At 34.6% G+C, this 14,190-nt stretch overlaps 2 protein-coding genes across 2 annotated transcripts; both read right to left on the minus strand.

The window, feature by feature from the left end:
* Nucleotides 1-2,455: 2,455 nt before the first annotated feature.
* LOC101266256 (uncharacterized protein) lies at nucleotides 2,456-7,950 on the minus strand. The gene is made up of 8 exons (NM_001328656.1): nucleotides 7,617-7,950; nucleotides 5,940-6,049; nucleotides 5,802-5,858; nucleotides 5,422-5,721; nucleotides 4,945-5,192; nucleotides 3,686-3,992; nucleotides 3,325-3,598; nucleotides 2,456-2,966 (listed from the first exon to the last, which is right to left on the minus strand). The coding sequence occupies exons 1-8, from the start codon at nucleotides 7,788-7,790 to the stop codon at nucleotides 2,712-2,714; spliced, it is 1,725 nt and encodes a 574-aa protein (NP_001315585.1). The 5' UTR covers nucleotides 7,791-7,950; the 3' UTR covers nucleotides 2,456-2,711.
* Nucleotides 7,951-10,041: 2,091 nt separating this feature from the next.
* Nucleotides 10,042-14,030, minus strand: LOC101256511 (pentatricopeptide repeat-containing protein At5g48730, chloroplastic). The gene is made up of 4 exons (XM_004228605.5): nucleotides 13,519-14,030; nucleotides 11,812-12,218; nucleotides 10,632-11,507; nucleotides 10,042-10,331 (listed from the first exon to the last, which is right to left on the minus strand). Exons 1-3 carry the CDS (start codon nucleotides 13,885-13,887, stop codon nucleotides 10,817-10,819), a joined length of 1,467 nt encoding a protein of 488 aa, XP_004228653.1. The 5' UTR covers nucleotides 13,888-14,030; the 3' UTR covers nucleotides 10,042-10,331; nucleotides 10,632-10,816.
* Between the last annotated feature and the right edge of the window lie 160 nt (nucleotides 14,031-14,190).

Genomic DNA, 14,190 nt, shown 5'->3' on the forward strand with positions numbered 1-14,190 from the left:
TTGATTCACAATTTTAAAATTTCATAAAAACAAATAAAATGAATATAACACTCACATATGACACAATCATATCAAATTGTTATCGAAAAAGTTACCGTACAAGCTCATAATACGTATTATTTGTTTTGACCCAACAAATCTTACGAATTTGTCTCTATGCATATCGTGTGAGCTCCTGTTATGCCTTGTAAAATCTTTCACCTTTCTCTTCCATTCGGAAATGGAATTCTTCTAAAATATCATGTGTATATATCCTTCTTCAAAAGCGCTCACCAGCTAAACTAGAAGTCTGTAAGTCCTTCTCTATAAACGTCACAAAAATAAAAATATATGAAAAAGACTAATTTACAAAAAAAAAAAGAAGAGGAAATAAATGTTAAATTCTCTTTTTTCATTGAATTCTAAATTGTTAAGAATGAAAATAGAAGAAACCAAGAACAAAAAAAAGATAAAAAATAAATAAAAATATCAATGATGTATTTTATTTTGAATTGGATTTGAAGAACTTCTAGGTTTTCTTCTCAAATCATTTTTCAAACCTTTTTTCTCATTCACATTGCCAATATTTGTAGAAATTGAATTGAAAGAAACCATTAATCTTCTTGAATATTGGGATTTTATTTCTTCAAGAATTAATAATGTGTCTTCAAATGAAAAAACAATGATGGATAAATTAGAGAAAAATAAAATTAAAGTAAGAAGAAATAATGTTCTATGACTATTTTCCATAGTGTGGAGAACTTTAATTTCAAATGAAAAATGGAGAAATATATTGGTTTTTTTTTAATATATAAAAAAAAGGAGGAATCCATTCTTGATGTATAGTCAAGTTATAGCTTGTGATTAATCTGACAAAACATGTGTAAATGGATAAAATATAAGAAAATAATGATAGTAATATTTAAAGAATATCGTTTATAATTTTTAAGATTCTCACTGAAAAATTTCACAATTTTAAAAAAATAAAATACTAATCGAAGATTAATCGAGAAAAGTCTCACAAATGATATTGAACTTATGATATATGATAAGTTCGTTAAAAATTGAAATCATTTCTAAATATAATTTATGATATATGATACGAAAATATAAATTTATATCGAAACAGAACTTTTATGACCGAATATCGGGGTAAAATGTAAATTGACTCCATAGAAGCAACAAAGACATGTGAGACCTAATTTGACTAATATTAAGTAGATCTCTTTGATTCAAATAATTTTATTTTTTTCTAATTTTAAGACTATATTATATAAAATTAAAGAACATGTTCATGTGACTTTTCACAAAATACCAAATTTGTCCACTTTCTTTTATGTGTACTTTTTCTTGTATTATATTTTAATCATTTGAATCTATGTTTTTTCAAGATCAAACAAGCACAGCTAACGTTAGTTGGGAAAGAAATTACGATGCATACTTTTAAACAGTAATAATATAATATGAAATAATATTATTCAATTAAAAATATCAATGAGTGTGTTAAACAACGACAAAAGAATATTGCAATCTATCATAAGTAAGATAAATATCATAAGATAAACATATAGAAACGGAAAAAAATGCTTAAGGTAAATAGAGGAAACTGAAATAGAAGGGCAAATCGATCGATTTAACTTTTAAATATTTTTTAAGAAACATATTTTTTTAAAAATATTTTGAAATATAACTACGATGAATATTTTATTCTTATATGCAAAAAAAAAAAAAAAAGATCCTATAAATCATTCTAATCATTAATTAAAATTATTATATTACCTATTTGAGTATCTTAAATCTTATTTGTTTTAATAAAACTTTAACTATGATTTTACTTCCGATACAATGTATGTCAATTATAAATTTTTCACTAAATAAATTATGCTTTGATTTTTTTTCGTTTGCGTATATTCTATCTTTTTTAAATTTCACTTATAAAATTATACTAGATATATTGTTACGAGCATATACTATTACGTGTAAAGCTCTGTTATATATGGTAGCGGTATTAATAATCGAAATAAAAAATCTCAATTTGTTGGAAAATCGAGGTTACAATAATAAATTTGGTTTCCTAATTGTGAAACGTTTAATTATTGGGATGTATCAAAATTCTTTTATTATTATATTGCACGCATTTTGTGAAATGACGTGTTTGCATGTAACAACTAAATAAAATCTAAACGTCAAATATCGATATAAGTTTATAACAACCACACACTAAAATAGGCACGAAAAGAAGTTTGAAAATAAATAAATAGAGAGAGAGTGTAAGGAGATCGAACAATTTTTTGAGTACGATAATCAATCACCACTATATTCAGATTGTGAATTCGCCTCTGCACAATGCATATCTACCTTTGCGAATAAGATATTAAGCATCTATAAGTGGATCATCATGGTTGCGACTCTATCGCTCTATCTTTCTATCGATACACAGTTTCTTACTCGATGCATTTCAAGAGGAAATGATTGATCAATGCTCAAAACAAACAAGCTAATTGAATTTATATTGGTATGGAACTCGCAAAAAAATGTATTTCTCACGCAAAATACGCGTAGAAATGCTACAAACCCACCCCCATCCTTACCCGCACCCCACCCTCCGAAAAAAAAAAAGGCGGTATAAAAAGAGAATAGCTATACCTTTTACACATTACTACAAGAACTTTTAAGCTAAAATTTCTAATGCATATACAAGTTAATATCTTGTATTATATAGTAGAGAGAATTTATGAGGAACATGAAAGCATGCCTACACCGGGACGATAAGCCCAAGCTGGAGGCAGACGCGCATACTTCTCCATGCCAGGTTGTTCGTCAAATGGACGTTGCATGACTTTCAGTAGTCGTCTGACCTCCCCAAAATCGTCTTGTTCAGCTGCATCTATTGCACTTTGGCATAAATAGTTTCTAAGGATGTACTTTGGATTAACAGAATTCATCGAGGCCTTCCTCTCATCGTCTGATACACCGATAGTAGAGAGCTGTAGAGTAGAACAGTGACTAGTTAAGAATCTTGCATTACAGAGAAGGAGAAGGGTGAAGGTTTCATCCAAGCCCCCTTCGGCAGAAAATTATATTGTTTATACGTGGTTACAATTTGTCATTCGAACAAAATAACAGATTGTAAACCACAGAGATGGTTTCACACCACAATTATATATCATAGTCAACACAAAAATAAAAATTACAACCACAGTTGCAAAAAAATGAAGTTATGTATGTTAAGAAATGGGACTTAACTTGCAAAGATGATATGACTTACGATGCACTACGAGTCTACGACTGAGCTTGAGAAGAAGATGACTCCTAATTCAAAGAAAAGAAGATAATTATACATACCTCCTGTATGTAGGATTTCACCCAGCTTGTCCAAGCTTCCTTGCGCTCCTGACCAATATCCAATAGCGCAGCTTTGAGAGGAATCAGTAACTGGTTATCTGGAATTGTAGGATCGGCTTTGATGTTTGATAGTAATCGGAAGAAGTTTGTGTAATCAACTTTATCGACAGCCATATTCTTAAGTAGTTCACCAATCATTTGTTTATTGTACTTGACCAAACCAAGCTTTTTGGTCATGATAGCTTGATAGTCATCCATAAATTTGATGCCATACCTAAAAAAGTGGATAGACGAAACGTCACTCAACAGTATAAAGCAACGGAAAGAATACGCTCCAGCAAATGGTAATATTTTTCGTCACCTCTCTATGGCATAATTTGCCTCCTTATCATTTAGCAACTGTGCAGTAGATAGAGAAGTAGCAAACTGAGCAACATTCCATAAACCTATATCCGGCTGATTCGCAAAGCAGTATCTTCTGCCAGGTAGATCAGTGGTATTGGGTGTGAAACTGGGATCAAACGCGTCTAAAAATCCAAAAGGGCCATAATCAATGGTGAGGCCTAACACACTCATGTTATCGGTATTCATCACTCCGTGTGTGAAACCAACACCTTGCCACCTCGCAATTGTGGAAGCAGTCTGCTCTGCAACTTCCACTGCCCATGCTGAACAAATAGACCCATATAGTAATGCATGTGAGAAAAGTAATTTGTCAAAATATGCAAATAAAAATATTTTTTCTTCAGTTCCATAACAAAAATGCACAATAAATAGCACAGAACAAAATGAAATGAAGTTAGAACTATATTACAAGAATGAAAACTCCAAGCCCATTTTTCCCGGTGTCAGATGAACTAAAAATACTAACAAACAGAAATCAGAACATATGATTCTTCTCTCTTCTAAGACCAAAGGTAGCATTTTATTATGACAGTAAAGCACTTCCTTTCCAACAACAACAACAACATACCCAGTGTAGTCCCACAAGCGGGGACAAGGGAGGGTAGAGTGTACTGTTTCCAATAGACCCTCAGTTCAAGGAAAATCATTAAGACTTTGCTGATAAAGGAAATACGGAGACATTACTATCCAGAAGAGGCAATTACTATCACTGACATTTAGCGCATAAACAATCCATCCATACATCCACTTCAAGTTCAAGATAATCAATATAACCACATTGTATGGAGACCAAAAAGTAGAATCTTTTAATGACAATAAATTCCTTCCTTTTCTCTACACTAATAAATGCTTCCTTTTCTCTACACTAAGTGTTTTAGATTCTGACAATAGAGGTTTGCCTCAAACTAACCACCAGATGGATGTTAGAAGCCTGACAAATCACTACCAAGCCCGTAGAAGTGGCTGGTAAAACACATTATATGATATACCTTCCACTTAGACATGGGAGGACATAAAGGACCACTAACAGAGGCATATAAAAACATTAAGAGTCATACTGACAACTGGAATGTTGAGGACTAGGACTACTCATCAAGAGGCAATACCATCACTCTCTTTGGTCACACCTAATTCAGCATTAAAAAGGAGAACAGATTCCACAACGGCATAAACAATCCACCCCTATTATCCACTTCAAGAAAACCAATATATTACCTGCATATTTGTTTGAAGTTAAATCCACAACCGTATCATCTTCCTCGCCTATGCTGAATGATATGCTTTCGCTCTTACACATGTTCTCTAGATGGGGGAAATGATGTCTAATTGTGTAATCTGCTAAAGTACGCACAATCTCAAGGTCCTCTTTACCCCTAGAGGCATGTAGTTGGTAAGAGCCAAAGCGAAGAAAGGATTCAGCAACTCTGCAGACAATGGCACCAGGCTCATCCTTTGGATTCCCGCTGCATGAATATGAATATAGTCAAGCATAGAAAGAACAAAAAACAGACTTGAATGGATAAAAAAACAAGTTTCACGAGCATAATCCTATAACATGGCTCCCTATACATACTCCAAGTATACAGTGAAGATACTATATAGGTGGATAGGTGGTTCTCCACCAATTTTAGTGAATAGATTGCACGTGTCCTTGCTGATTAAATGTCACAAAAACTATAAGGAGTAACATACTCGTAAAACATGTCCCTGCTGACATCTTTTCCTGTCATCACAAGACAGAGTGCTCTTGTAGTTGGGATTCCAAGACTATGCATTGCTTCGCTGCAGAGGAACTCCCGGATACTACTCCGAAGAACTGCAAGACCATCAGCAAAACGGCTATATGGGGTCTTCCCTGCACCCTTTAGCTGCAGCTCCCATCTTTCAGACTTTGAATTCAAAACCTCTCCAAGAGTTATTGCTCGACCATCACCTAGCTGACCAGCCCACATCCCAAACTGATGTCCTCCATAGTTCTGGGCATAAGGCACACTGCAGAAGCAAATTCAACTTAACATGCTGTCGGACTACTAAAAGTTTAAGCAGATCCAAACTAGAAAAGTGACACTTACGCTCCAACTAAAGGTGATGCCCCTGAGAACAGAAGTGGAAAATCAGGCCTCTCAAATCTGAAAGGTTAAAAGAACTCAGTGTCACTTCCATCACAATACATTAGAAAGGACAATCTTCAGCAAGCATTAAAACCTCACTCTTTAGGATCCAACTCAAGTAACTCAGCTACTGAGTCTGACCACACAACGAGCTGAGGATTCTCCACCTCAACAGAAGGCAACATTTTCGTATAGCATGCATGCAATACCTACATAAGTACAATAATTGACTCCAATAAATAACTTGCGACATAATTCCACACCTCAAGGCAACAATATCAACGTCATCACATCATCTTTGAAGTCAAAAGGAACTGCAGCACTTACTAAATATGTAAAATGAGGATTTCAATTTTCTTGCTATGCAGACACTACTATCAGAAGATTCACCTATCTCATTTATCTAGGAGCCATGAAACGAGTTTATTTTTTTTCCTTTTCTATAAAGGTTGTAAACCATTCCAATATTTTCAAATGGGAATTGAATTCACAGAACTTACATAGTACCTGAAACGTGGGATCGAAGAAAGGGAGCCTCAACTAAAACTAATTTTAATCTATCAAGAAAATTGGTGGAAGCACAACTTCTACACATTAAAAGTGAAAGGGACTGCAGCACTTATTACATGTACAACATCAAGAATTTCACCTTTTTTGCTTTACGACCAAAGAAACTGTCACATAAACTATCAGAACATAAACTGATGAATCCTTTCCACAAGTAAGAGCATTAGAAGTCCCAACTTGATTTGATACAACCCAGGGAGAACCACACCCAAAATCTAGCTGTTAAGGTGGGAGAGCTCAAAGCTGTATAAGGCTATAAACTCCACATCAGCTCCCCATCTCACCGATATGGGACTCAAGTCCCATACCTTGCAATAGGATCATAACAAACCACCACTCTCCGCATCCATCGTCCTCGACAACTCCACACTGGGTAGCTTTCACTCTACCACAAGTAGGTATCTCTTTACCAGGTAGCCCTTTTCGAGTCAGGTGCCGCCAGGAACGAAGGGTGGTAGATGGTTTTGATACCATTGATACTACCCCGGGAGAACCACACCCCAAAAGCTAGCTATTAAGGAGGGAGAGCCTAAGGCTATATACGATCCACATCAGCCCCCATTTAACCCATCTGAGACTCAAGTCCTATACCTTACAATAATATCATAACACATACTCAAAATCAGCGAAGTATTCATGAAATTCCAACTATTCACTCCAAAACAACCTTTTCGAGAAAGATGATAAATTAAATAAAAATCCAATTTTAATTCAACAGAAAAAACACATATGTTCTTCAATCAGTAAGCAAATCACAAACAAAAGTATGATGGTAGGAAAGTAATAATATTCATACTGATAAGGGAACTAGACAACACTCGACCTTCTACCATAATCCTCGACCTCCATATCTTGTTCTCGGTAAGCTACACGCGTATCATTCATTTCTAATAACCTCTTCCCAAGACTGCTCTAGCCTACCTTTACCTCTCCTTATACACAATCTAGCTAACCTCTCACACCTTGGACATTTTTGCATCTTCCCCTCATACGCCCAAAGCATCTCACCCTCACATCCCTCACCTTGCCCATCACAGAGGCCACTCCTACCTCACCCCAACTTGAAATCACACTCCTCAAACAATTCAATTTACAATAACAATCTAATAAAGATCATAAATTTAATTAAAACCCAATCTCATACAACATAAAAAAAACGCAAATACAAACAAAAACAGAAAAAGGGGGAATTTAGAAAGAAAAAAAAACCTCTCTTGGAATGGTATCTGTTCTTGGATCAGCAGGCAGTTCACGAACAAATGAATGATCCCAATTGAGCTCTTCAAGTTTCAACATACGTTTACTGTTACTTCCATCATTTCCCAAACTCTGCTTCTTCAATTTGTCAGCAACTGACTCAACCGTCACAGCAGCTGATTCCATTGACGGTGAAGAAGAAAACAACGCACGGCGGCGATTGGGCTGAATTGGGTATGAAAAGGGGTTCTTTAGGTGATGAAAAAAATTGGGTCGAAGAGATTTGGAGAAGAGAAGAGCGGCAGAGGAAGAAGAAGAAGAAGAAGTAGTATGAGAGAGTGAAACTGATAATTTGGTAAGTATTTGTATACTTATTTGTATGTTTTAAATTTATGAGGACTGAAATGAAATAATACTAAAAGTATGTTTTATTATATTTTGAGAAAATTAAAACTTTGGTCTCTCAACTATGTTAAAAATACACTTCAGTCCCTATTTAAGTTTTAATTGTGAAGTATTTATTTGTTCGAAATAGATTTTAATCGGTAAGATATTGAATAAAGTCTTAATATAATTCCTGTGTTTAATTTTCGACTTTTCGTCGACACTTTGTGCATAACTGTCAACTATCACCACTAACCACCTTTGTAATCACACTCGATGTCAACCACGACAACCATCGTCTATATCCGCCACCACACCAATTATCAATGGCATTGCAACTATCATAGGTGACAACGACTATTGTTAGTCGCTATCATATTTTCCTCCTCCATTATTATAAGTATATTCATTGTCGCGATCATTTCTATTCACTACCATCATTATCAATCACTAGCGTTATTGCAGTCAATTCCTACTACCAATTATCTCCACAATCGTAATTAACACCATTGTCAACTACCACAAATAGCATTTTTAATCATTACACATTCTTTAATCACCATCGACATTGTAAACTGCTAACATTAACCAACTCCATCATTATAAACCACAACTATCATCAACCATCTTTGTTATCACAATCATTACGGATAATTACCATCTACAGATTACACACTTATTACCTCTATTATTATAATTATATAAACTATCACTGTCGTTGCTGCCACCTCCATCATCACCCTCAGTCACTACCACTACTATGGTCAATCTTTACTACAAATCATTTCACGACGGCTTATCACCAACACCTTATAATTCACTACACATTTTTTCAGTCACCACCATCAATATCGTCAACTATTAACGTCAATCAACTCTACCATCACAAATCACCTATGTCATCACAACAACCATAAAATCTTAATCAATTATATTTGTTACCTCCTCATTATTAGGTTGTACAATTAAGGACTTCCTTTGTCTCTTTTGAACACATTAGCATTTTTATCATTACATTAATTAGAATAGAAAAATATGATCAGTAAAAATATTTATAATCGATCCTAACTTACTCGATATTAAAGCTTAAATCACAACACAACTACTACAAGAAGCAAAGGTATTGTGTCATTGTGTGTTAAATCTATAAGATGAGGACCAAAATTGCAATTAATTACTCTTTTATGTTTTCTTGAAATTTATTTGCTAGTTTTTTAGGGTCATAATATTTATTTATTTTTATATAATTTTCTTCTTGTGTTTGAGATTTTGACTTTTCATTGTTTGTCATTATCATACTTACTAACTTTTGGAAATTAAAAAAAAATGATTTTGGGATTATGTGATCCAATTGTTCCTTATTACTTATTATCTTTGTTTCTTTTTATCTCATTTTATTGTCTTCCTTTGACTATGTGATAAAATTATTAACTATACAAAGAAAATTAACACACAATCTATTATCAATCTCTAAATCATTATCTAGTATGGATAAATATGTATTGATATCTTATCTTTATTATGTCAAATCAAAGAATGAAAGAAAAGACTACGATAGATTAACGAGAAGAAATCACTTTTATTTTTGCATTTTTCTGAAGTCAAAAATAAAATATTAGTAACTAAAATATTTTATTTGTCTGAAAATATTGATTCATATGATGTTGAGCAATATACGACTTTGGAACTATGTTGTTCGAACTTTTCAAAAAATGTCATCAACATGCTCATATTACTAATTTCAAATTCGAATGAAAGAAAGGACTATGATAGACTAACGAAAAGAAATCAATCAGTGTTTTCGCAATTTCGTAAAATCAAATCTTTGTATTTGATAGTGATATATATTGATTTAGCTACAACTCTTTATATTTTTGATTTAAGATTAAATGAGAAAATCTCGATTTATGTACTTATTTACAATTCTAAATACCCTAATTGACTCTTGTTCTTCCACTTTCTTTTTAATAAATAACTTACAAGTCAAAAAATAATTAAAATAAAGTATTATTTAATTAACTAAAAAAAAAAAAGAAAACCTTGATTCATGTACTTATTTAAAATTCTAGAAATTTTAATTGACTCTTGTACTTCTACATTCCGTTTCTAATAAATAACTTACAATTCAAAAAATCACTAAAATAATATTATTTAATTAATTAGATGTTTAACTTTGTTTAAGGGTAAAGTGGTAATCCAACTTTTCATCTTTCGGAGCTTTCCACTTTTAGTAATCCTTTGATTGCTGTCAAAGAGCTGCAACTTCAATTGACCTTCAAGATACTGTGAAGCAAGAGTTTGTGACACCATTGACTGCTCGTCTCCACCGCGGTCCAATTCCAACTGAAACGAGCAAGAAATCCAGTTTTAGAGACATCGAAACTGTCAAACGCTAAATTCTATCTCGGAGAAGAAGAAAACGAGTCGTTTACATGAAAACGAATGACAAATAATCAGTAGCTACAGAATGAGTTATTATCTCAATATAGTGAAATACCAATGGTATTTTGCAAATATCTTGTTAAAAAGAGCTTGTTGAAATTCATCGATATGCATTTCAAGATATTTAAGTTGATAAGGGAAGTTTTCGTTAGATGATGTACAACAGAACTGGTTGCATATCAAAGCACCTTAAAAATTTACCTGATCGTTTTCGTTGGTGATGTTTGCTGACAGCATTCGGTTAAAGGTTAAGACCATCATGAGCAATGTCTTTCAACCATTTCTGAAGCCACTTACAATGGCTCAGAAGCTATCTGACCAACGAACTTGTGATGCACAAAGTTACGTTTTGGCTCATTGCTATCGATCGTCTTTGAACTATGAAGCTATCGTGCCTTCTCCAACGAGGCAAGTATGTTTCGGAGCTCTGATGCTTTGTTAGTCATTCCATTTACTGAATATGCTTTGATCATACTTCTGTATGTTATCTTATCTGGCTTACATCCACTTTGTTCCATCATCTCGAGCACCCCTTTCAACTCTGTGAAGCATCCCATCATCCCATATGCATCCACTAGACAGTTAAAAAACACGGTGTCAAGTGCCACGTCAGAATTCTCAATAAACCGCAAAACAGCTCCAAGTTTTTCAGCTTTGCCAGCTTTCCCATAAGCTCTTACGAGAGAACAAAGAGTAACACAGTTCGGTTTTATCCTCTCAGACTGCATCAGCCTAAAAAGAAATTCCATTTGCTTTAAATCTCCAGCCCTTCCAAATGCATCTATTACGATATTGTAAGTAACTATGGTCCATGAAAAATGATATTTCTGCATAAATTCCATCACAGCACCCATTTTCTCGTAATTTTCTGTTTTCCCGTATGAATCTAACAGTATGTTGAATGTCTTGATACTAGGTTCAATTCCAGCACTCTGAAACTTCTCATAGCATTTTTCCATCATTTCAATTTGCCCGCTGCCACCAAATGCTCTCAGTGTTGAGTTCATGGTCCAGACATCTGGCTTACAGTCTCTTCGCCGTAGCATCTCAACAAGTGTCGATTCCATCTCTTTGAACCTTTAGCAATTAAAGGAAAGAATCAATTGCCCTATCATAGAAAACTAATTCCAGGCACCTGCCTCGAGAAAATGATAATCAAAGTATACAAAAACATTTTCTCAACAAAGATGTCACAAAACTAAAGTTAGATATGATTATGTAGCTTAAGGTTTTCGATCTGATAATCTACATAATGTGTTTCCGTTGTTTCAACTCCCATTTTCAATTTCGTAAGTTAATAGAAACTCAGAAACTCATTTCAAGTTGTGTTGTAATTAGAACTTTCAATGAATAGAACCGTAACAATGAATAGCAATCAAACCTTTTCGCTTTCCCATAGGAATCAATGAGAGTATTATATGTTACTGTATTGGCCTTGATCCCCAAACATTCCATGTCGGAAAGCAGAATTTGCACTTTGTCGAAGTCATAAACCTGCAGGCAGGATTTTATCAGGATGGAATATGTGAAGACATCCGGGAGGCAGTTCGGAATGTTCTTCATCTCTTCCAGGATAGAAAAAGCTTCGTGAAAGCGACCACTACGGCTATAGGCGGACAAAAGAGCAGTGTAAGCTTCTTGATTCACGACACAACCTTCCTCCACCATCATCTCGAATAAAGATTGAGCTTTCTCAGGTTCCTTACATTTCCCAAGCATGACAATTAATTTGATATAAATACCGGGATTGGGCCTGTACCACAACTGCTCCTGGAGGAGTTCAAAGACCTGAGGTACAAAAAAAATCACGATAATATTGGATGGTCAGGTTCTAGCGAGTCTCTACATGATTTAGTAACACCGCCGAAACAAAAGCAAATGTTTCTGAACTATCAAAATGAATTTAGAATACATTATTTTATTTGTCTAGAAAATGTTTCCTCTAAAACATGAACAATCAGCAACAACAACATATCCCGTGTAATCCCACAAAGTGGGGTCTTGGAGACGGGAGGTGTATGCAAACCTTAACCCTACCCTAGAGGTAAAGAGGTTGTTTCCAATAGACCCTCAGCTCGATGAAAAACAGATCAAAGGTTGGATCCATGCTTATTAATTCCCGGAAAAACTCCAATTTAGGTTCTTCACATGTGTTGGACAACGTGCAGTTACAATAGTACTTTCGTTAGTGCAGACAAAAGATTGCACTATGACTATCAATTCCCATAAAGATTCCAACTTGGGTTCCAAAATCAAGAAACAAAGAGCACAAAAACTCAATATTTGCTTCAAAGGTGCTGTACAATATGCAGTTACAATAGTACCTTCTCAGTACAGACAAGAAATTGCACAATGATTATCGATTCCCCTAAATATTCCACTTTAATAAAACGCAGCTCTGTGCACTAAAATCCCACTATGTGCGTTATCCGAGGAAGGGCTGGACCACCAGGGTCAATTGTACACAACATTACCCTCATACAGGAGGTTTTTTTTCTTTCACAGCTCAAAAACGTGAGTTCGTGATCATGTGACAACAACTATACTAGCTGGGCTGGACCACCAGGGTCACTTGTACACAACATTACCCTCATACAAGAGGTTCTTTTCTCTTCCACAGCTCAAACCCGTGAGCTCGTGATTACGAGACAACAACTTTATAACTGGGCTGGACCACCAGGGTCAATTGTACAAAACATTACCCTAATACAAGAGGTTTTTCTTCTTCTTCCACAGCTCAAAACTGTGAGCTTGTGACCACGTGACAACAACTTTACTAGCTGCATCAAGCTCCACTTCCAAAAATTCAAACTTGGGTTCCAAAATAACAATCAAAAAGAGCAAAAAACACAATGTGCAGTAAGAAACTACACCCTGATTATCAATTCCCAGAACAATGATTTCCAATACTAAGAACCAAAAACAGAAAAAAATCTCAAAATCCTCATTTGGGTTTCAAAATTAACAACCAAAAAGAGTGAAAAAACTCAAAATCCCCATTTGGGGTTCCAAAATTAACAACCAAAAAGAGTGAAAAAACTCAAAATCCTCATTTGGGGTTTCAAAATTAACAATGAAAAACACGAACCTTAAGAGCAGATTCCCAACGCAAAGCAGTAATACGTTCATGAAGAGCTTCAAGAACAGTACGAGGCAATAATTTCTTCGAATTCCCTTTCTTCTTCTTATACTCAATCACTGCTTTAGCAGCTTCTCTTCGAAGAATAATCGATACAGCTTTCTGTGAAGCTATCTTTTTGTTTGTTTCCTCTTTCCTTTCCTTTGCTTCCTTCACCTTCAGCTTCTCAAACTCCATTGAAGAAGATTCCTGTTTGGATCCCGGTACACTAACTTTCCGGTGGGTTAACGGGTCATTCCGGCGGCTTAACGGGTCGGTTTTTGGTGGTCCGAATGATGATGGAGGAATTGGATTGGAGGGTCCGAAGAAGGAAGCCATGGCTGAAAATATGAGGCCAATTTTGTTTTCATATCATTAGTCACTAAAAAAAGATGTTATAATTATTAGATCGGGTCGGGTTTGAACCAATCGTAATGAATTGAAATAAATTGAAAAATGAGATTATTTTTTTTTTTCACGATTAGAATTGGTTGGAGTTTTTGCGGATTTATGTAAATTTGTTCCACAATTGTATCATTCGTAAATGTTCATTGTCGAGTTTTAGGTTAAATTCATCTTTCAAATATAACTCAAATTTAGATACATCTTTATAGTATAATTACGAACGAATCGAAATTCTTT

This window comes from Solanum lycopersicum, chromosome 1 (genome assembly GCF_036512215.1).
Source record: "Solanum lycopersicum chromosome 1, SLM_r2.1".
In the NCBI taxonomy this organism is placed as follows: Eukaryota; Viridiplantae; Streptophyta; class Magnoliopsida; order Solanales; family Solanaceae; genus Solanum; species Solanum lycopersicum.

Bases quoted from the DNA above. Each gene is read 5' to 3' on its own strand.
- LOC101266256 (NM_001328656.1), bottom strand. From the start codon at position 7,790: ATGGAATCAGCTGCTGTGACGGTTGAGTCAGTTGCTGACAAATTGAAG. The intron at 6,050-7,616 runs GTTTTTTTTTCT...GTACTTATGTAG, and splicing joins CAGATACCATTCCAAGAGAG to GTATTGCATGCATGCTATAC. The intron at 5,722-5,801 runs GTAAGTGTCACT...TTGCTTCTGCAG, and splicing joins GCATCACCTTTAGTTGGAGC to TGTGCCTTATGCCCAGAACT.
- LOC101256511 (XM_004228605.5), bottom strand. From the start codon at position 13,887: ATGGCTTCCTTCTTCGGACCCTCCAATCCAATTCCTCCATCATCATTC. The intron at 12,219-13,518 runs GTTCGTGTTTTT...TTTGTACCTCAG, and splicing joins GTTGGGAATCTGCTCTTAAG to GTCTTTGAACTCCTCCAGGA. The intron at 11,508-11,811 runs GTTTGATTGCTA...TAATTGCTAAAG, and splicing joins TCCTATGGGAAAGCGAAAAG to GTTCAAAGAGATGGAATCGA.